At 40.6% G+C, this 22,500-nt stretch overlaps 2 protein-coding genes across 3 annotated transcripts; one reads left to right on the top strand and one right to left on the bottom strand.

The window, feature by feature from the left end:
- The first annotated feature begins 1,484 nt into the window (after window positions 1–1,484).
- Window positions 1,485–7,494, top strand: chst14 (carbohydrate (N-acetylgalactosamine 4-0) sulfotransferase 14). The gene is made up of 2 exons (XM_022203018.2): window positions 1,485–3,648; window positions 6,130–7,494. Exons 1-2 carry the CDS (start codon window positions 3,355–3,357, stop codon window positions 6,955–6,957), a joined length of 1,122 nt encoding a protein of 373 aa, XP_022058710.1. The 5' UTR covers window positions 1,485–3,354; the 3' UTR covers window positions 6,958–7,494.
- cep135 (centrosomal protein 135) lies at window positions 7,388–22,480 on the bottom strand. 2 transcript variants are annotated; one of them, XM_022203008.2, is made up of 26 exons: window positions 21,240–22,480; window positions 20,251–20,378; window positions 19,527–19,717; window positions 19,253–19,420; window positions 19,013–19,154; window positions 18,811–18,895; window positions 18,584–18,712; window positions 18,240–18,455; window positions 18,036–18,101; window positions 17,360–17,510; window positions 17,042–17,271; window positions 16,792–16,947; window positions 16,564–16,698; window positions 15,512–15,589; window positions 15,133–15,284; window positions 13,591–13,706; window positions 13,341–13,495; window positions 11,798–11,853; window positions 11,496–11,664; window positions 11,274–11,384; window positions 10,963–11,148; window positions 10,646–10,855; window positions 10,300–10,502; window positions 10,097–10,201; window positions 8,817–8,972; window positions 7,388–8,024 (listed from the first exon to the last, which is right to left on the bottom strand). In XM_022203008.2, exons 2-26 carry the CDS (start codon window positions 20,361–20,363, stop codon window positions 8,003–8,005), a joined length of 3,501 nt encoding a protein of 1,166 aa, XP_022058700.2. In that variant the 5' UTR covers window positions 20,364–20,378; window positions 21,240–22,480; the 3' UTR covers window positions 7,388–8,002. The 2 variants fall into 2 exon arrangements, with proteins under 2 accessions (XP_022058700.2, XP_022058701.2); XM_022203009.2 differs by lacking the exon at window positions 7,388–8,024 and having other exon boundaries at window positions 8,813–8,972.
- Between the last annotated feature and the right edge of the window lie 20 nt (window positions 22,481–22,500).

Here is a 22,500-nt window from a genome sequence, read left to right as displayed (position 1 = left end):
TAGATTAAGTTTAAAAAACAAGCTAGCTAGCTATTATCTGTAATTTAACAAAAACATAGCATATAAATAAAAAGTTTTTAAAAATATTTCCCAATTGCTGATATTTTGCTCATTTAACAGTAAAACTGCAATTTTACTGTCAAATGTGGTAAAACAACAAATTACTGTTTGTAAAAATACAGATTTTCAGTGTGGTTACTATTTTAGCCTGTTTAACAGTTAACCTGCAAATGAATACCTTTTTGCAGATTTACTAGATAATACACTCAACAAAAATATAAACGCAACACTTTTGTTTTTGCTCCCATTTTTGATGAGATGAACTCAAAGATCTAAAACTTTTTCCACATACACAATATCACCATTTCTCTCAAATATTGTTCACAAATCTGTCTAAATCTGTGATAGTGAGCACTTCTCCTTTGCTGAGATAATCCATCCCACCTCACAGGTGTGCCATATCAAGATGCTGATTAGACACCATGATTAGTGCACAGGTGTGCCTTAGACTGCCCACAATAAAAGGCCACTCTGAAAGGTGCAGTTTAATCACACAGCACAATGCCACAGATGTGGCAAGATTTGAGGGAGCGTGCAATTGGCATGCTGACAGCAGGAATGTCAACCAGAGCTGTTGCTGGTGTATTGAATGTTCATTTCTCGACCATAAGCCGTCTCCAAAGGCGTTTCAGAGAATTTGTCAGTACATCCAACCAGCCTCACAACCGCAGACCACGTGTAACCACACCAGCCCAGGACCTCCACATCCAGCATGTTCACCTCCAAGATGGTCTGAGACCAGCCACTCTGACAGCTGCTGAAACAATGGGTTTGCATAACCAAAGAATTTCTGCACAAACTGTCAGAAACAGTCTCAGGGAAGCTCATCTGCATGCTCGTCGTCCTCATCGGCGTCTCAGCCTGACTCCGATTCGTCGTTGTAACCGACTTGAGTGGGCAAATGCTCACATTGGATGGCGTCTGGCATGTTGGAGAGGTGTTCTTTTCACGGATGAATCCCGGTTTACACTGTTCAGGGCAGATGGCAGACAGCGTGTGTGGCGTCATGTGGGTGAGCGGTTTTCTAATGTCAATGTTGTGGATGGAGTGGCCGATGGTGGCAGCATGTTTGGGATGCTCTGGATCGGCGTATACAACAGCATGTACCAGTTCCCGCCAATATCCAGCAATGTCCCACACTCCCTCAAATCTTGCCACATTTGTGGCATTGTGCTGTGTGATTAAACTGCACCTTTCAGAGTGGCCTTTTATTGTGGGCAGTCTAAGGCACACCTGTGCACTAATCATGGTGTCTAATCAGCATCTTGATATGGCACACCTGTGAGGTGGGATGGATTATCTCAGCAAAGGAGAAGTGCTCACTATCACAGATTTAGACAGATTTGTGAACAATATTTGAGAGAAATGGTGATATTGTGTATGTGGAAAAAGTTTTAGATCTTTGAGTTCATCTCATAAAAAATGGGAGCAAAGACAAAAGTGTTGCATTTATATTTTTGTTGAGCGTGTGTGTAATTCAACAAAACAATATAATCTGTTAAACAATAGTAAGTTGTTTGCAAAAATTACAATAAAAAGTTGCTTCAACACTGATTTCCCTCATACTGTTAAATTAAAATAATAGCGAGTAAAATCACTGTTAAACATGTTATTTTCCACAGACTATGAAAAACAGACAACAAAAAAGGACAAAAACTCAAAACAAATGAAAAATACTGCTAAAAAACTGCTGAATATGGAGCAATATAATCCTAGGGTTGTGATTATTTTTTAGTCAATATTTTTGCTGATTTAAATACAGTTTACAAAAAAACAGGGCAATTTTACAGCTAAATGTTGTAAAAGAACATCCCTATAAAAAATACTTTTAGTTTTGGCCTATTTTTCTATGGTGAACATGTAAATATGATCTTTTTTCTGTTATTTTGCAAATTGTAATCTGTGAAACATCTGTAAAAACTGTTCAAAATATACTAGGCTAAATCTTTGATTGTAGCTGAACTACATCTCCCAGCCGGCATGGAGCACTTTAAAGAGGTGCTGAGAACAAGAGTGTTTGCAGCACCTCCTTCTGCATCAGGAGTCCAGTGCACATAGACACTAAAAACCTACCGGCTGCAAACGTACATACATCGTGATATTTTCATAAAAAAAGATGTATTACGATTCATTTTTTTTTTCCCATTTCAGTCTTTATAAGTTTGTGCGTTTCAGTGCTAAAATGTATTGGTGACTTAGCTTCAAAGTAGGATTATTATTGTTTGCACATGTCAAGTTATTTGCACCATATCCCATGCAAAGCAAACAATTTGCACATTACTGCACAGTGTAGCTATTACTGCTACTTTTATCACCTAACATTCCTTGGATTTGCTCAACTTGTTGGGTTTTTGTTGTTGTTGTTTGTTTTTGGTCTTGTAACAATTGCTGTTTGTTGACTTGCAACACTTGAGCTCTTTTAAAATCTTTTTTATCCTCTTATTCCGCCGGCATTTACTAATGAACCATATCACCACATGAAAATCCTCTTTTGTGAAAACCTACTTGACTGTAAAACTGATTCTGAGTATTTTGTTTTAAAGTCATGCTCGCTATATAATAGTTCGCTCAGTAACAGAAATACGATACGAGAGGAAAACAATGTAGTGTACTCCTCACTAATGATGCCTTTCCCCCTTTAAATATAAACTATTTTAACCCTGCTGTTGTCTTCACTTATGGACACCCCAAAAAATATTGTTTCTTTGCCTGAAAAAAATCCAAAAACTCAGCCAAAAAATTACCAAATTTCTGAAAATTTGCAAAACCTTCAGGAAGAAACTTACAATAATTCCTTAAAAGTTTCACTTAAAAAATTTATTTTTTTGAAAAAAAAAAACCCCCAAATTTGGCAAGAAAATGCTTGTAAATATTTTCAAAAAATGAGTAAAAATCTTTCAAAAATCCTAAAAATATCTAATATGATTAAATATATATCAGTAAAACTTCTAATATTTTCTTTAGGAACATTCACAAAAATCATGAAAATGTGGACATCAGAAGTTTCACTGTGGAAATATACATTTTCCCCAACATTTTCGAACTTTTAAACAGGTCAATTTTGACCCCCAGGACAACACGAGGGTTAAACAAAACACCATGTTGAGCGATGGTGTTTTATTTTGACAGTCTTCATCGGAATTTCTGTTTCCACTCATTTTTGCGCACTTTACGCACTTCTGAACTCCAGTATGGGTACGTGGTAGGTAAAGCAGCGTTTTTTTCTTTAAGTAGTAGTTAGAGTTTATCTTAAAGAAGCCGATCGGTATCAAAGAGACACACGGGACTGGAAGCATGCTTCCTCGTCGGCAGGACTACGGGATAAACCGGGGCGCAGCGGCTCGGAGCGGCTCCCTCATAAACTTTCGGAGCGCGGTGAGTTCCGTCTCGGTGCGCCGCAGCTCCGCCGTGCTGCCGTCGGTGCTAACGTTCCTGGTGATCGTAGCATCCGGAGGCCTGCTGCTCATGATCGAGAAAGGAATGCTGAACAGCGTGGAGACGCCTTCACCCCGGGGAGACGGCAGGCGGCTGGACTTCATCCGGCAGCCGGGGAAGCGCAGCGCCGATGAGGTGGACGCGGAGTCGCAGGTAAAAGTCACGAAATCGTGAAGGAGACTTTTATTGTGTGTGGTCCAAGAGACAGAATTGGGGGTAGAGTCGTGCCTGCGTACAAAGTGTTTCGCAACAGTTGTAGATGTGCCATAAACAGCGGCTTAACGGTTTTATAGCGGTTTCCTCTGACGTGTGGCAGCTGCGTTTCCCTCAGTTTTCTGGAGAAGGAAAAAAAAATCACAGCAGTACAAGCAGGTTTATCCTGATGTTTCTGACCTGAATGCAACTTGAGACAAGCTCTTTGTTACCCTGCTCTGACTGCTAAATGCCTTCATGGCTCCAACACTACACCTGCAGCTTGTATGCAAAACAGCACTCAAACTGTTTATGCGTAAAATCGGAGGAATGCATCCTTACAGCTGAGATAGGCAAGATTTGTTTGGCATCAGTGGACATAACTTCCACAAACTACACTTCTGCAGCTCATCTTGGCTCAGAAATTAGAAAAGTTTGCCCCGAACAAGAGATTTTATGTAATCATTGGTCTTTCTTTACTCAGAGGTGAGATTGTTTAAGTAGTAACAATGTCTGTCTTCCACATTGCGTACTTTTTACCGTTTACTGTTGCCTGGATCTCACATTTCCTGCCTATTCTGTAGAAGATGATGGTTGGACTGCATCACAGTATCTGTCTACTCTTGGGGGGGGGGGGGGGATGCTCAAGCTTGGTAAAGCAGTCACAGTTGTCATTAGCAGGTGTAAGCAAAGGATGCAACTTCCTCAGTGAAACATTTGCATGCAGGAAGATGAGAACTGTGATTAAAATTGACAATCCATTGGGGAAAAAAGCCTTACTGCATGATCCAAATCTTCTGGATAACTTCAAGTGTAGTTGGTCGCTGCTCTGCAGTGGTTGTTGTTGTTTCCTGCAGTGAAGAAAACAGGAAAGAAACAGCTGCCTGTAATGATCAGCCAACAGCAGGCTCATACTTCTATCCTACATTCAGTAAATCAGACTATAGCTGCCCTTAGAAAATGTGTAGTTTCATTCAGTTGGAACCCACTAGTTTGTCAGAATATTGCGCCATCAATCTGTGGTGCAACATGAGCTAGTTGTCTCTCCACTGGGCAGAATTTGTATTCCAGTTATCTTTAACAAGATCCACTTTGACTAGTCTGAAAAACAGTTGCAGATATCTCAAATATTGTGCATGAAGCCACAAATGTGAGACTTCTTCAAAACGTATGCACAGTGTCAGCAGAAGTGATAGCAGCTGCTGCCGTGGCTAAGATTGGTAGAAAATGCTGTAAAGTGGAGGGAGCTTATCAGCAAGGAGTCTGTTGAGAACATGAGCTCAGTTCATTAGAGATTTGTGGTTGATTTTTACTAAAACTTTGGCCACAGGCTGCTCTTGATATGGAGATAAAACAGCTTGTCATGTGCCATTAGGGGTGCGATAATTCTAGTATCTGTAAGTCTGTATTTTGAAAGGAGGAATTCCAGTTCAGAATATCTGCTGCATCATACTGACTAGTTAAAACTTAATTTAAGATAACCAAAAAGGCCACTGGAGATATTCTTAAATCGAAGGGAATTAAAGACACATTGAACTAGAATTATAACATGTCAGAATTAAACTGTAGACATCTGAAACTGGAATCACCACTAGTCATAATTCAGCTGCAGATATCTACAATATGAATATCTATAATGAGGAACCTCAAATACGTGAATTGAGAATGTTGAATAATTTGTCCTAGGAAGAATGATAAGGAGGTTTGAAATGTTTTTGCTCAGGAGGAACTGAAATAGATAGAACTGCAATGCTAACCAGCCTGGCTATTCAGTTTTAAAATGTCTTGCTGAAGGTGGAGCCACAAAGATGGGCTTGTGTGGTTGAACAGGGTTTCTGCAGAAATCAGCCAGTCAGATTTAATTCATGCTTTTTAAGGCCATTTTAATGCTATACTGTGAAAATTTCAATGCCATGACCGTGAACTCAGCAAATTACACGGGTTTGTTTTTTTTTTTGTAATGGATGATTCTTCTGTGGAAACTGTCCCTACATTTCACTATTTCTGAATCCGGAAACCACCCCTGACCACCCACGGGCTGTAGTCATCCTCTGAAATCCACACTTTCCAGCCATTTTTGCTGGAATTTCCCAGGTCTCCTCCACCTGGTCCAGCCTGCCAGTCCCCAACTGGAACAATTATCACAATGCTTCGGCCTGTTCACAGAGATCCACATATCTGATGAATCACAGTCTAATTATATATTATTATATTATTCCTATCAAATATTGTTCTTGAAAACTGCACAAAGAATTTTCAATGCCACTGAGAATCAAATTTAATGATTTTTAATGCCATTTAAGGCCTTAATTTTCACAAAATCAATGTAGAACAGAGAGGGGGAAAGAGAACAGTTGTAGGAGGAGGTTTGTCTATTTTTTGCCCTTTTCCGGGATTCCTGTCTACTGCCGCTTTAAATCACTGCTTTGTTTTTACACTTAGATCCTCCAGGAGATCCGTAACCGCACCATCAGGACCGTGTGCAGCCAGAAGAACATGCCCCACAGCATCTGGTCCCTGAGCCCCCCGCAGAGGAAGACGCTGCTGCAGCACGTCCTGGTGAACGACGAGCACCGCTTCCTCTACTGCTACGTCCCCAAGGTGGCCTGCTCCAACTGGAAGAGGGTCCTGAAGGTCCTGAGTGGCGCCCTGGAGAGCGTCGACGTCAACATCAAGATGGACCACCGCAGCGACCTGCTATTTCTGTCCGCCCTGAAGCCCGAGGAGATCCGCTACCGCCTCAAGCACTACTTCAAGTTCATGTTTGTGCGGGAGCCAATGGAGCGGCTGCTTTCTGCATACAGGAACAAGTTTGGGGAGATCGAGTCCTACCAGAAGAAGTACGGGGTGGAGATAATAAAGCGGTACAGAAAGGGCCACGCTAAGGACCCGTCTATCACAGGAGACGATGTGACCTTTGCAGAGTTCGTCCGTTACTTGCTGGATGAGGACGTGGAGCGCATGAATGAGCACTGGATGCCCGTGTACAACTTGTGCCAACCGTGTGCCATTTCTTACGATTTCATTGGTTCCTACGAGCACCTCGAAAGCGACGCGGAGTTTGTGCTCCAGCGCATCGGAGCACCTCCTTACGTTCACTTCCCAGAGAGGCAAACGTGGTACAAGCCGGTCACCACAGAAACATTACACTATTATTTGTGCAGCTTACCACAGAAGCTACTGAGGGAACTCCTGCCCAAGTACATTTTAGACTTTTCTCTTTTCACTTATCCCCTCCCCAACACAACCACTGAACACTGCCGGCATTAAACGTGCAATGTTTTATATAGTTCTGAGATTATTTTTATAGAGAATCATTTGTCCTATTTTTATTCCTAGGGAACAAACGGTGTTTTGAGAGCTGTTACAACTTTTTTTTTTTTACTGGTGATGTCTTCATATCACCACAAAATGCTGATTATTGGAAGAGACTTCAAAACCACTAAAGCTTGAAATCAAATACAGGAAAAAGTTACTGATCCATATGTTGTATGGACTGTTACAGGAAATAATTTGATGCAGTATTCAATTATGAAAATGTTAATATCATTGCAAGACCAAACTGTGTGTGTAACTTGTGTCTTCCAGTGCTGTAGACGATAGAAAAGGTAAATGTTTCATGGCTTCAGTGGGCATTCAGTGGTTTAGCAGGCTAAAACACAAACCGTGTATTGGGAGGCTTAAAGGTTTCAAATCCAGCTTGTTTGTTTGTTTTTTTTTTGGTAAATCACAGCTTTTTATTCCCATCTGTCTCCCATCTTTTCTATTTACCATCTAATAAAACTGAAATTCCCATTTTGTGATGCACATCTTTGCAGTTTCTGATTTTTCTATCGCTTTATTTTGTGAATAACTTAATAATTTAACATTTAAAAAAAAAACATGAATATTAAACATAATACACCAAACTTCAGGCTTAACAAACACTTCTGTTGCTACATGTGTGAGGTTAAAATACTGGGAGCGAATTCATATGTGGGACTAATTCCCGGAATCCAATTTTCATCAGTGGCTGTACAACATACTGACAGAGTGAACACTTTGCAGTGTGAGTAGAGTCAGTGACAAGTTGGGTATTCGAAAAGGAAAAACAATTTGTTCAAATGTTAGAACAGTTATCTGCTTTAGTACCGCCGAGGGATGATTTCATTCTGTCTGGTTGGACGGAACAATTAAGTGGCATTGAGGTATGCTACAGGCCAGTTCATGCCGAGGTTTGTGGAGGCTTTCACTTCGTTTCATGTCCAGACCCAAACTTCGAGCGTCTAGTGGTTTCTCACTCACTCATCTGCGCCTTCATCTGCCGTTGTAGTTGTTAATCCTTGAAGCTAACACTCCTAAAGAGAAGAAAAGAAATTTTAAACATGTATTGATATAACAGAAGTAAATTAACCCTCTGAACCCCAAGGAGTAAACCCACATTTTTAAGCTGAATTTCCTTGACAATTTATTTCACACAAAAACAAAAACTTGTTTCAACATCCACAACACTTATCCAGGTGCTCACAGGTATTACTAATAATGAAAAAATATGCTAGCTCTACAGGTTGTAGATATTTTGTTCCAACTACATTTTTAACTATTTTCCCACAATTGTTTCGTTTCTGCTCTATGTAAACACAGCTTGCAGTTTAACCAAAAAAAGTCCCTGAATTTTTGTCTCATCACTGTTGGTTACAGTCAGCCGAGTCTCAAATATCTTCTAAGTTGTGCTGATAAATGCAGAAGGTTCTCTGTTTCATGATGTCTGAACAGAATCTGGTGCAAACGGTTTATTTAGGTCAATTTTAAATGAACAATAAACTGATTTTGATCAAATATCACAATTTTAACATTAGATTTGTAGAATTTTTCCAGTGGAACCCAAGGTCTCATTGGATTAGTTCAAGGACAGCCAGAATGCTGAATATCCAACGATTCTTTGTGTTTTTACTGTGGTAAATAGTGTAATTTCACCCATTTAAAAAAAAAAAGATAAAAGGTCTTTTAAACTTGCTGGTGGGTTTTGGGGTTCAGAGAGGTAGTGCTCATTTATTTTGGTTTTAAGAGAAAATCAACATTAAAAAAAAAAAAATATTGGTTTGTAGTATCTTTCACCCAGACCATCATTTTCATGCCCAAAGCCTTACTTGTCAGCCGTCTTGTCAGTGGAGCGGTCAAGAGTTCGGAGGATGGAGCGTTCTGGAGAGACGTGCTGAGAACCACTGGAGACACTGAGGGGGGACGAGCTTTGCAGGGATGAGAATGACAAACCCTGTCGGCGAATCTCCTGAACTGCCCTTTCACTGAAGAGACAGAGGCAATAAAACAAGATTAAAATGTTTTGTTTGCATCCCCACTGTCTTGGTAGATCCACCTACGTGTAGTTAAAAGCATTAAAGCTTGCAAAGTGCTAAGATAACTACTTTATCGATCACACTTCTCACACACGACATTAAAGCAGAGCTGAAGTCAAGCTTAGTCAACTAGTTTGACATTTTGAAAAAAACATGCAACAATTTCAATCATAAATGAAGTAATTATAGCAAAAAATATGAATACATGCATTTTGAATGGCAGAATACTGAACATATTTGGGTTTGATATCACACTGGGCAGTGATTCAGACAGATTTTTAAGAAGTAGGACAGTCTAAACTTAACTTCAAAACTATCAAACTCTCTCATGGATCAAGTAATAGTGCTATATTCAGCTACAACAAGACAACTTTAACTGGTTTGCAGTGTGAAATTCTCACTTAAGCCTCTACATTCTGATAACACGATGACAAAACAGTTTTTTTTCCAGTCAAATCTGTTAAAAACTATCTTAATGTGAGAAAATAATCTCTTTGTGAACAGTAATGAGATTATGTGACTGCAGAATACATCAATGTAGACATTCATCGAGTCACTTCACAGTATTGACATAAAACCTTTTGTATCTTGTATCTAATACACTAAATCTCAACACTTTGGTAGCAATAAAATGTCTGTTCATAGAGTTGAAAACAACTTTTTAAACGGACTGATTAGGTGATCGATCATCAAATAAAATCATAGGCAGCTACTTACATCAGCAGATAGTCAGGTTAATGTTCAATCTAGTTTTCAGTGCAATTGTCACGTAGCTTCTCCAACATGCAGTTTTCTCCTGCTTTCAATTTAATTCAGTTTTATTTATATAGCGCAGATTCACAACACGTCATCTCACAGTGCTTAGCATAGTCGGGTACAGACCTTAAGAATTATAAACAGAGAACAGAAAACCCAACAATCCAAAGCTTTGTATCAGTTGGGGCTACTTTTTGGGGAGGGTTTAGAGTGTTGGTGAAGAGTTAAACTTGGACTCTGGGAAGCTGAAAAGGATCTATGACGGTTGGGTTTCAGTCCATGACATCAGAGTAAAAATCTTCTATCTTCTAACTCACCGCTCAAAGCGCTCAGTGGTCAGCTGTCTTTTGAGAACGTCCATCTCGGTCTGCAGCTGAGACACTTTGCCACGGAGCTGGGACACCTCCCTGGCATGCTCTGCACTTTATGCACACACATAAATAATAATCAGCAACTTTTTGTAAAAAATGACATTTAATTCAGTTCAGACCAAGACACTGCTGAACTGGATTTTATTTACGTTTTGCTGTCAGCCAGTGTGAGCCTGTCACGTAGCACTTTCAGCTCCGACTCTCTCTCGCTGGCCGTCAAATGTGTTTGGAATTCCTTCTGCCGATTGGTGGACAGCAGCGTCTCAAGGTTACGCACAGTCAGTCGCTCACTGGCCAGTTGTTTCTTAAGAAGCTCCGCCTCGGACCGAACATCCTCCAGTTCTCCTGTGACCTAAAAACAGAAAGCATAAATATCACAAGACAGATAACTACTACTGATGTAGCAGAGTTCATGCCAGCGGAATGCGACTCACATCACTGCCAAGACCAGAGGAAATGTGTTTAAGAATATATCACAACCACAGCAGGCCTCACCCTCTCCACGTCCATGCTCTTGGAGGTGAGCTGGCGTGCGGTGAGCTCCTTGCCAGAGTCCAGTTTGACACAGAGCTCCCTGACAGAAGCCAGATCCGAGAGGAGAGCAGCCTTCTCCTCCTGTGCTTTGTGTAGCTCCTCCTCGAGTCGGGACATCCCACGGACCAGAGACGATACTTGGGCCTCATAAGCCTGCAGCGCTTGCATGTGCTTGATGAAACAGTATGGTGGAAGGAACATTTAAGACACACTGGTATAAAAAAAAGTGACATCAAATGTTTAAGTATCCAGTGAAATCTCAATGTAATGCGTCTCACCTGCTGGATTTCTCTCTCCTGGTTTCCGACAGTATCTCGGAGGTGTCTGCGTTCCGAATCTGAGGAGAGCAGCTCCAGGCGGATGGAGTTATTGATGCCTTCCGCATGCTGTAACTTCTGCTCCCGCTCCTCCACGTCAGAGTGAGCCATCCTGAAACGCTCCAGCAAATCCCTGTTCTCCTGCTCCTGTGGGCCAACGATCAGCAGAGGGCATCTACAGGGTGTCACTGACAAGACTTTTACAGACATAGCCCAAAGTACATACGGTAAAGAACTTCAAATAGCTGTAGGAGTACAAAGTTTTTACTTGCCTTTGAGGCCATCAGTTTCTCTATTCTGGACACTTCAGATATGTACGAGTGGACCCTCAACTTCAGCTCATCCTTCTCATGCAAAGCCTCCTCCATTTCCACATGTACCGTCTGCACAGAGACAAGTGAAGCTGGTGTTGCTGCCTTTGTTGTTTCCTTCATTTCCCTAATATTTCAAAGAATAACTGCTACTTAATGATGGCAGTAACATTCATTATTTACTTGGTTTTCTCTGGTCATTGTGGCCAAGTCATCCTGCAGCCTCCTGTTTTCCCTGATTGTGATTTCTTTTTCTCTCCTGAGTCCAGCCAGCTCCTCCTGAGACGCATCCAGTTGTCTCCTCAGACTGGCTGTCTCCCTCTCCCGGCTATTCAACGCTCCTTGCAGCTGACTGGAAGGGTTAAAATCACTACATGTCAACAGTTATCAGTTTATTAATAGAAACAGGTGGCTTATTGCTTGGCCATTTTCTCTTGGCATTTAGTTGTATCACATCAAAGGAACCCAGAGAGTACAATACTTACGCTAGTGAGGTGTCCATGTTCGTGACTGTCAGTCTCACATCTGCAAGGGTCTTTTCCTGCATAAATGTCACAGAATTGTCCGATATTAGTGCTCTATAAAACACGATCGATAATTAGATTGAAAGAGGATTTTGGCAGATTTCAAAGTGGTGCATTTCCCATTCATATGACTGTTGCAGCTCTATGAGTCATGCTACCTCTTCACACACTGACCTCAGTTGTGGAAATTAAAGGAAGTGAAGAGATGTACAACACAGCTTGTGAATGGCATTTAGCGGAACAATTAGGATGAGCTCCCTGCAGCTTTCCACCATTTTTTGTTTTAGGTGAATCCCTTTAAACATTTGTATTCAGTCTGACCTAATTTAAACACAAAAAAAGCTCCTGCAGCAGACATTTTGCTGACTGCATTAGAAATCTCCATCCAGGAATACTTGGTGGCTGACCTAATCACTGGCATATTCATCTCAACATTCTAATTTGTTCACATGCACAGTTAGCTTTTACTGTAGGTCAAAAAGGCATTCCTGAACTGATAGATATTAATTTCCTGGAGCTGGAGTTTCACCTTCCCAAAAATCAAGTGAGAGCAAAGACCAAGATTGACTTAACCATAAAGGAAAAACTAAAAAATGGATGGAAAACGATGTTTCAGCTAATTTCTGTGTTAACATTCAATCAGAATAGGAAGAAATGCTTAAAATGATTCATGTAAAAAAAAAACAAACAAAAAAAAACAATAACTTTCTTTGCAAAGTTGCAGGAAGCTCATGCTAATTGTCTCATATTAAACTCCACTTTCCCAAATCTCTACAACAGAGGAAGAAACTTTAGTCAATTTAAATACTTAGAACCATAACAGACACATTATTGGGAAGTGCAACAGTTATAAATAAACTAAAATTCTCTTCATTTTTGAGCATTTTGGTAAATTTATATTCTATGTTAATACAAGTACATTTGATAGCTGAAAGAGTTTTGGGTCGTCTGCATTCTGTCCTTTTCTCCCCAACAGCAATGAGGAGATGCCGTACTAATGTGTTTCCAATTTAAGACAACACAACAGCCACAGTCCTCTTTTTGGGCAAAATTGCAGTTTTAAGACTACCCAGAGTTAATATAAGCACTCATCAGTTGCTCAAAAGGACTTCTTTCACCTTTAGAGTCTTTTTTAATGCAGAATTCCCTCTTTCTCTTTCCTCAGATTGTATTTATCTGCTGACCTGCAATGGAGGCACAGCAGCAAAAAAGTGAATCCTCTACTAAAAACTCTGTAACTTTGGAGGACACCCATTTAATTTGAGTAATGGTAATTGCTGATGGCTCATAATACCTGTGGTTAAACCTTACAGAGCATTTTTCCACAAAAAGAGAAATTGGACTAGAATTACTTTGGGAGGGGGAGTATGGACAGAAGGAACATTAACAAGATTAATCACCTTCTTTAGTGCACATATAAGCATCTGTGTATTGTTTTCATACAGACTTGAAAATTAAATAAACTAAAGCTTGGAATCTCGCCGAGGTTTGTCGTGACAACTACCTTCTTTGAGAGCTCCTCCTGGAGAACAACCAGCTTTTCAGTCTTTTGATCCACCTCATCCTGCAGAGCATCTTTCTCTCTATCCAGGGCAGAGACTGACTTGTGAAGGACAGCTACCTCCTCCCTGTGCTTGGAGCTCTGCTGACTCAGCTCTCCTGGCAGGCAAACCGAAATTAAGCAAACAGCAGAGCAGCCGCGGAGAGGAAAAAAGCAGAACAATACACGGCACCAACTGCAGCAGCATATTCACCCATTCTCTGCTCCAGTTTTTCGATCTGCTCGTGGGCCGCGTGCAGCTCGTTCATCTTCACCGACAGCCTGTGTTGAGTATCGGACAGTGACTGCTCCATCTGCTCCTGCAGCAGCCTGAAGACAGACAGGGAGAAGTCCATCAGTTCTCTAACAAGGTTGTGGCAAGACACACAACAATCTCTTACTGCAAGTCATCATTTCATTTAGGTTGTTTTGCTCCTTGACGGGAACAAAATTAAGCTTCAGGAGATGACAGACTGAAACAATTACTCATGTAATGGCATTATGATTGGTTGTGTAAAGAAAATATGTTCCTGGTTTTCTTGGCTCAGAATGGCCTTTTCTGGTTTGACTATGCATGACAGTGCACTCCTTCATATACCCTAAAGCCAGTCTGTGCTACCTTATTTCGAACCATTTGTTATATAATAATGTCAAAAATTTCATTTTTACAGGACACCCCTTGATATTTAACCATTTTAAAAGAGCATTACCATTATATTTTGTTAATCATTTGGTAAACTTGTACTAGAAAATTCATTTAACAGATTTTTCAGTAAATCAATCACTCAATCAAAATTTATTTGTAGAGCACTTTACAACAGCATAACAGAAGACCAAAGTGCTTTCCAATAGCATAAAACAAAACAATACAATTTGAGAACTATAAAACCACAGAACCCATAAAAAACATAAAACTGCGAAAACCATAAAACCATGAAACAGTCCTAGGATTTGAAGGCACGTCTGAAAGGGTGGGTTTTCAGTCTTGACTTCAAAAGCGGCAGGTCAGTGATAACATGAAGTTCAAATGAGAGCACATTTCAGAGTCTCGGGGCGGCAACAGCAAAGGAACGATCACCTCACTGCTTATACCGGGACCTAGGCACGTCCAGCACCATCTGTGTGGATGACCGGAGGGCTCTGCTGGGGGGTGGATAGTTAAAAGCTCAGATAGATATAAAAGAGCAAGGCCATGAAGGGCTTTAAAAACAAAGGTTAAAATCTGAACTCCATACGTTGATGAACCGGGAGCCAAAGGAGGGCGAAGAGGATGGGGGTGATATGACTGTGTCTGGATGTGCAGGTTAACAGATGGGCAGCTGCATTTTGAACCAGCTGTGACCAACAGAGTGATGACTGTGTGATACCAAAATAAAGTGCGTTACAATAGTCGATGCAAGAACTGATAAAAGCGTGAATTGCCTTCTCCAGGTCATGTTTGGACAGAAAGGGCTTGACTTTGGTGAGTAGCTGTAGCTGGAAAAAGCAATTTGCCTGTCAAATCTCAACTTGCTATCAAAACTGACTCCAAGGTTTTTTACTGTTTGACTGACAGGGAAACTCGGCGATAAACATGGCGATAAACTTGAAAATACATTGAGGTGCAAATCAGAGAGGCTAAAGAGGACACATTCAGTTTTACTTTCGTTTAGGTGAAGAAAGTTCTTTTGGCTAAATAACAGTTTGTTTTTTTTCAGAGAACTCCTGGAGTAGAAAAGGCTTCAGCAGACATTCATACGACATCACAGTCTGATACCTCAGAGCATTAGATTCAGCCCTCTGCTGGGCCACCTCCTCTGCATTGTGGACCAGAGCAGCGGACCGAACCTTCAGCTCCTCCTCTGCAGCCTCTCTGTTCTCCTTCAGCAGACACACTTGTGATCGCAGGTCCAATCTCTCTCGCTCCAGCTACAACCCAAAACAACAATACAATACAACAAATTAAATTTCGTTGTACTTTAAATAAGGACAATAAAGGCTTTCTACAATGTGCCGGGTGAAAACGCAGCAACACAATCTTATTTAAAACCAAAGCTGGAGTAGTGAATGTTGCATAATAACACATTACAATGAGATTTCACACTGGGTAGAGGAAACTGTATCCAAAGGTTTAATTAAATCTCCATCACACTCACACTCTTAACAGCATTTTCCAGGTCAAGAATCCTCCTCTCCTCTCCGTGTCTGTCTGTGAGAGCTGAAGTCTGGGCAACCTGCAGATACGTATACACATTCTCAATTATAAAACTTATTTACAGTATGGAAATGTGGTTGCTGAGGTGAGCTGAACAAGCAGTGCAGCAACACACAGTTTTTAAAATGATCAATTAATGTGCTTGTACAACATAGAAAAATACACAATCAATGAGCAGCTGGAGATAGATTATGCTGTAGCACTGTGTCAGTAATCATTCCTGAGGGGGCTGAGCAGTGTGCAAAAACAGCACAAGGTTTCTGCAGAGATGAAGACTTTCTACTGTGTAGAAAGGCAGGTCCATCAATGGAAAGTATGCACAAATTAAAGCACCTAAATCAATTACAACTCTGTTAATGATGACAGAGAATCTCCTCATGTTGTTTCTCTTCATGCCGAACATTTGTTTTAGGCACCACTTGTTTCAAAATTTCATCACATGTACCTTTGCACAAGTGTATGCAAAAAGCACGGGATGGCCTTAAGGAGCACTGTTAGTGTAAAATATTTATCATACCACCCACACTCTGCTGGCATAATGCCCCCTACAGCACAGAGACACCAGATCCCCTCATTGTAGAGGTCAAGGGTTCATGTTTTGTTTTGAATTTGTCACCCCTATTTAATCCCAATTACACTGTGTACCAAAAAAAATGTTTTCACAGCTGACTTACTATCCTCTACAGGACAATAATAGGACATCATTGGGGCGGCATGGCTCAGTGGGTAGAGTGGCCGTCTTGTAACTGGTAGGTTGCTGGTTCGATCCTCGGCCCGTCGTGCTCGTGTCGAGGTGTCCCTGAGCAAGACACCGAACCCCTTAACCACCCCTGGTGGGTCGTGATTAGCGCCTTGCATGGCAGCTTCTGCCATCAGTGTGCGAATGGGTGAATGTGACGTATCATGTAAAGCACTTTGGATAAAAGCGCTATATAAATACAACCTTTTTTACCTTTTACATCATTATAACATGAGCGTCACTCTTGGACTGACCTTCAACCTCTCCATCAGTGCATCTCTTTCAGTGGTCAACTGCTCAATTTTGGCTTCTGCGCGTTTCACCTCCTCCAGTTTCAAGACGTCAGCTGACATATCTACGTTTCGGGCCGACTTTAGGTCATCTTGCGCCTAAGCAAAACAAGAACATTTCATCCTTTGAAGTATAAATAAATTTGGAATATTTCAAGAGCATGTAGGATGGCAGAATGTCTCTAAACGTACCTGTTTATACAAGGTTTTAAAATGTTCTCTCTCAGTGCTGAGGGCCTTTACATTGCTCTGAATATCCTCCATGTGCTTCTCAAAGTCCAGCAGCGCAGCCCTCAGCCCATCTCTTTCCTTAATTAGATGTAACAGTTCTGCCTCCGCAGCACCTCCCTGAAAATTTGAAGCCATAATTCTTACTTTTTGCACCAGTTTTATGAGAAACTTCATTTATTCAGCCAAACCAAGTACTTTTATTGTCTCTTACCCTGATTACTCTAGACTTTGGGCTCCTGCCTCTGGTTGGACTGTGACCGGGGCTTACGTCCAGACCACCAGCTCCTCTGGCTCTTTTGCAACGCTCAGCCTCTTGGCGATAGTAATCCCTCTCCTCCTCTAGGCTCTTAACAAACGCGTCCAGGCGAGACGGAGAGCGTTCCCTTCCACAAACACCATGTTTGGCTCGCATGGCCTCCAACTCCAACACTAGGTCTTTGTCTAGTAAACAGCAACAAGTCAGCAACACACTAGTGCAAAGCTGATGTAACAAAAGCTTTGGACGTACGAGGTACATCAAACTGCTTACCAGCTGCCATCATTTTCTCTACTTTGTTCTGCAGCCTGATTTTCTCATCCTCCAGAAAATTCACGAGTCCCTCCATCTTCTCATTCTGCTCCTTAAGCTCCACAAGCTGATCTCTGAGTCGGTCTTTCTCAAAGTCACCTTCTGACTGCTCCTGTCATTTCAACAAACACTGGTTTACATTTAACTCAAGATTAGGGGTCGACCAATCTGTTTTTTTCGGGTCAGATAATGAGACAGATTATCAAGGAGACTTGGAATAGATATATTTTCACAGGAAACATTAAAATCTTGGTGTCAGAATCTAGAATAACAACATATCCAACACAAATCCTTAATGAACTACCTAATTATTTTTTACATGTTAAATTAAAAGAAAGCTTATCATCCGTGTTGATAAGCTAGTGCCCATTAAGTGTAACCAATCAGATCGTGCTGCAGGCAAGACATTACTATAGACCACAGTGTGATTGCAGACAGAGAGAGGTGGCTGTATCAGAGCTGAAGTGATGCATTTTTAATGAAAGTATTTCAAGAAAATCACAAAATACAAACAAAAAAATTTGTAAATACTGGGAAAAAAATACTCAATATCAGATTCAATATTTGAACAGGCAATATCAATTACATACTAAATACATTACAATTAAGCACAGTAGACACCATATACTGTACACACCCTTCTTATTTTTGTGATGATGTCCTCCAAGTCTTCGATGATTTTCTGCTGCCTTAGAATCTCTTTCTGTTGAGAAAACACTTAGACTTTGTGAGCTGTTTTCATTGCATTAAAATCATGTTTTGCTACCACGTATATTTACAACTGATGAGTGTAAATGCAGATATTTTCTTTTTATTTCTACTTGTCTCTTCGTGTTCTCACTTTAGTTTCTTGCAGCTCCATGTCAGCAGTTTCCAAAACATGCTCCTTGTCCATCTCCAGCCGCTTTGCGAGGTCATCGATGTGCGTCAGTTCTTCACACAGTTCCAGGTTCTTTAATGACAGATTGGCCACTTCGGTGGAGGCGACTTTCTTTCTCTGCTGCAGTCCCTCAGTCTTCTGCTCCAGTGTCCTGTTGGCCTCCTGCAGGTGCTCAATCTGCGTAACACAGACAAAAGGATTACAGTTAGAAAGCACAGCAACCATTCATACTCTTTTTCTTTCAGAAAAAAAACTTTTCTATAGCATCAGAAAAATACTTCATCTGCAGTGACTGCTGCACTTGCCTGAAGGTTCAGATGGGCGATCAGTTTCTCGTTGCTGACGTTCTGAGCTTCAAGTGTAATTACATCATGAGGTCTTCCTCCTTGAAGTGCGCGATTCAGACGTTCAATCTCTTTGTCCCTCTCCTCCACCTGATAGAAGTGTATTAAAAAAAACAAAAAACAAGACCTTATTATCTCTACTATAACCTTACACATTCCAGAGTTTAATATGCTTCTATTTGACTAACCTGAGTATTTAAGTGTTTGATATACTCTTGAGCATTTTCCAAGTCAAGCTTGACTTTGATGATGTCCTCCTGCAGCTCGTGAATTCTATAAAATTTACACGAATCAAGCAGAAATAATGCAGATGCAAACATCAACAATCAACACAGCCATCGAGCAGCTACTCTAAATCATTAGGTTTGTCAGTCACGAATGAAAACAAACCTTCCATCTGCCAGCTGCAGCAGGTCAGCTATGTAAGGATCATCAGGCTGCAGCACAGGATAAGATGATGTAGAAGAGGGAGGTACAAGCTCATCAATCTGCATTCTCTGCCGTCTGAAGGGAATACTGCGTTTTTTTCCACCTGTTAAAGTACAAGACCGCAATGACAGATGACAAAAATATATACTCATGTCAAATATCACTTTTGGAGCACTGTCAAAAAACTTCCTCTAGTATTACCAGGAGTCTGCACAACAGCTTGCAAGTTCTTTTCCTGCAGCTGCTGGATGCGCTCAGCTTTAGCCTTGCTATCCTTCTCCAGACAGCGAACCTTATGCACATATTGATTATTTAGGAACTTTAGGTCAGATGTCTCGTGGTCCAGCTTTCTGATGTGGGTTTTGAGTTCTGGAACCAGACAGAAACATGCAGGGTTTGCAAACCAGCCTTTTCTGTATGCAGGTGATGACTGTGAGAAAATGTTCCAGACTGGGCTGAGGAGACAGCAGTTTACCTCTGGTGACACGATCTTTCTCCTCCTTCAGTTTCAGCAGCTCGAGATGCAGCTCATTGTTTTCCCTGACCACCTGGGCGTTTTCGGCCCTGTATGGCTCCAGAAGAGCATCCAAGTTTCGGCTTTCTTTCTCAGTCTTTCCTGCTGACAGTTTGACATTGCGCAGGCTCTCAGTCGTGTGGACCAGATCACTGTAATACAGAGGAAATCATCACGTTATCGACATCTGATGAACTCTGACTGGCTGGGGGCATTAAAGAGAATGTCCTCCCCGTTGTCAGCAAAATGACAAAAAATACATCCCATTTGTTAACCTGTCATCTTCCATGTGTGGGTTTGATGATGACAAAAGAATAGGTGGGTGCTCCAGTTGGACTATTTCCCCTACTAATATATAACAAATCACCTGCTGACTGGTTGATATTAAGGATGCACAATATAAGAAGTAAGGCAACTAAATTTAAACACGCTATACCACAACTGCATTTTCCCAGATGATCATACAAGTTAAAACATCCCAAAGGAGATGAAAGGATGACAGATGTCTAGTTTGTACAACAACAGCCAATGTGGTGAATATGATGAAAGCTGCAGTACTTTGCCCACTGATCTTCACTCATGCTATTTTTTACTAAGATGTCTTTCATAGTGCAAAGTCAACGGTCCGCCAAAATTATGGACTTAGTGACAGTAAGAGAATAAAGAGAGTATTTTAATGTTTCACCTAAAGAGTTTCTCCACTAGTGGCAGTGACTCTATTGCCAGTGGTTGTCGGTAGCCCAGCTGATCCAGACGTTTCCGTAGATTGACAAATTTCCTCTCTGCGCTGCTGGTCATGGTTGTGGTGTGACACTGAAGTGACCAACAAGGATAAACACATAATTGAAATATTATCAAAACAGCAATATGCCCAAGTGCAACATCCAAATAGCAGGAGTTGCATTTTGTTAAAATAAAATTTAAAATGTGTCACAAAATGCCATTATAAATAAGGGATAGTAGTGTTACACAGACACCTCGTCCTACAAATATATTCTGTAGACAATGGAGAACAAGCTTTTTGTGGAAAGACTTTAGTAAATAGGGTTTCTTCATTCAAATTTGGGTCTTTGGAATTAAAAAACAAGAACATTCTGACTAAAATGTTCATATAAATGACGTGATAAAAATATCAGATAATAATAAATATCTAATAACAACAACAATAATAATAAAATACTTGTTTCGAAATTCATTGCAAACAAATATATATAATCACAAGCTTCATAAGTGAAACAACCTGCTTAGCATGTCAGACTTCCATGATTGTAACTTTTGTTTTTTACTGTTTATCAGCCAAAACATGCAATTCTAATGTCAAACCATCACGATAAACAAGCGCACCGGTTACATTAGTTAGGAGGAAAGCTAAATTCATAATATTTAATGACAGACACTTAAAAAAAAAAAACAGTGGACATAAAACGTAGATTGGACCTGTGTTGAGTTTACAAAGTGAATAACCACTACCGTGGCTAAAAACGTGCTACAGTTAGCCCTATATTTTATGTTTGCTAACATTACGCAGCAAGCTTAACCTTAGCTAGGTTAGATAATAAACTAACTCGTCGTGTGGTGAAATATTAAATTGTCTGCTTCTGTTAGCATCGACCTGCTAGTCAGTAACCATTAACATGTTAGCTAGCATTAAATCTCAGGAAGTTTCTAGCTTACCTTCCTGGCGGCTAACGCTAGCTTACACCACCGTTAACGTACTTCTACATCACCGACATAAACGTCTCGTATCTCGGACAAATTCCTTGTACTAGCCTCATTATCGCATTGCAGCTGTTTCTCCGTTATAGTTTGTGAAACTTCAGCTACTGTGTTGACATGTTTCCGCGGTAAAGATGTTTGAAAAGAGCGCCGATGGTCTCCGGTTTGGATTCGTCACCATGGAAGTGAGAAGACTCGGAGGAACATCTGGGGCAGCGCGATTTGTAAACCGGCGCTGTGCGGGTAGAATGCAGAAGGGCGGACTCACCACAAATATTTGTCTGTCAGTTAATTAGACTTTTTTTGTAGAGCAGCTTTATGTAAATAGAATGTAACATAAAATGATTTACAGAGCATGAGACAAAAACATAAAAACAATTATTCCTGCATAGCCCCACCCTCCCAATTCATCCATGAATGAGTTTGTTTTAAATGAAGGACTCAACAAAGGAGTCAACGTCATACGCAGGAAATACCACAGGAAGTGTAAGTCAAAAAATTAAGTTGCAAAATAGGACAATATTAGAAAAGTGAAGCGTTAAAACACAGCCTACAACGTCTTCACATACAAAGTCATTTCAAACTAAAATCAATTAAAAAACAAAGTAAAAATGTAGATTTTTCTTTCAAAAATATCAACATTCTATGCTGCCCTGAGGGAATTCAGGAAGACAGTTGCAGAGATGTGGACCATAATAACTAGACAATCTGACATTGGGAATCATTAAAAGGCCAATGCCAGGTTCTAGATGGTTCACAGGACATTCATAAATCAGATAAATAGGTGGGATCAAGACTGCTAAGCTGTATAATCCAATAAAAGGATCATTAAAACAATTTTAAAATAGACAAAGAACCAGTGCAAGGACTTTAAAATTGGTGTAGTGTGGGCTCTCCTTCTAGAATTGCACATGCAGCTGAGTTTTGAAGAGGATGAAACTAAGCTTTATTCTTCTTGGACAGACCAGATAGCAACGCGTAAAAATAGTCGGCCCTGCAGGTAATAAAACCATGCAGTGGTGTCTCTGTATTGTTTAGTCTTGTGTCCATAAAGTCTTTCGTGTAATCAGTTTATCCAAATTAAATCTACAGAGCTAAATTAAGTAACATACAGGCTGCTCTCCTCAGATTCAATACTGCAAGTGAAAATACTCAGTCATGAAAGACAATTTCGAGTTAGAAATGGACTGTAATACACTACAAAGACGGCTTATGCAAT

The sequence above is a fragment of the Acanthochromis polyacanthus genome, chromosome 4 (assembly GCF_021347895.1).
Source record: "Acanthochromis polyacanthus isolate Apoly-LR-REF ecotype Palm Island chromosome 4, KAUST_Apoly_ChrSc, whole genome shotgun sequence".
Taxonomy (NCBI): Eukaryota; Metazoa; Chordata; class Actinopteri; family Pomacentridae; genus Acanthochromis; species Acanthochromis polyacanthus.
Note: the sequence above shows the minus strand (reverse complement) of the source record. Positions and strands in the feature narration are given on the sequence as shown.

Bases quoted from the DNA above. Each gene is read 5' to 3' on its own strand.
- chst14 (XM_022203018.2), top strand. From the start codon at position 3,355: ATGCTTCCTCGTCGGCAGGACTACGGGATAAACCGGGGCGCAGCGGCT. The intron at 3,649-6,129 runs GTAAAAGTCACG...TTTTACACTTAG, and splicing joins AGGTGGACGCGGAGTCGCAG to ATCCTCCAGGAGATCCGTAA.
- cep135 (XM_022203008.2), bottom strand. From the start codon at position 20,363: ATGACCAGCAGCGCAGAGAGGAAATTTGTCAATCTACGGAAACGTCTG. The intron at 8,973-10,096 runs GTGAGTTAGAAG...CTGTCTCTTCAG, and splicing joins ACCACTGAGCGCTTTGAGCG to TGAAAGGGCAGTTCAGGAGA. The intron at 8,025-8,816 runs GTAAGGCTTTGG...TCTTCTCTTTAG, and splicing joins ACTGACAAGACGGCTGACAA to GAGTGTTAGCTTCAAGGATT.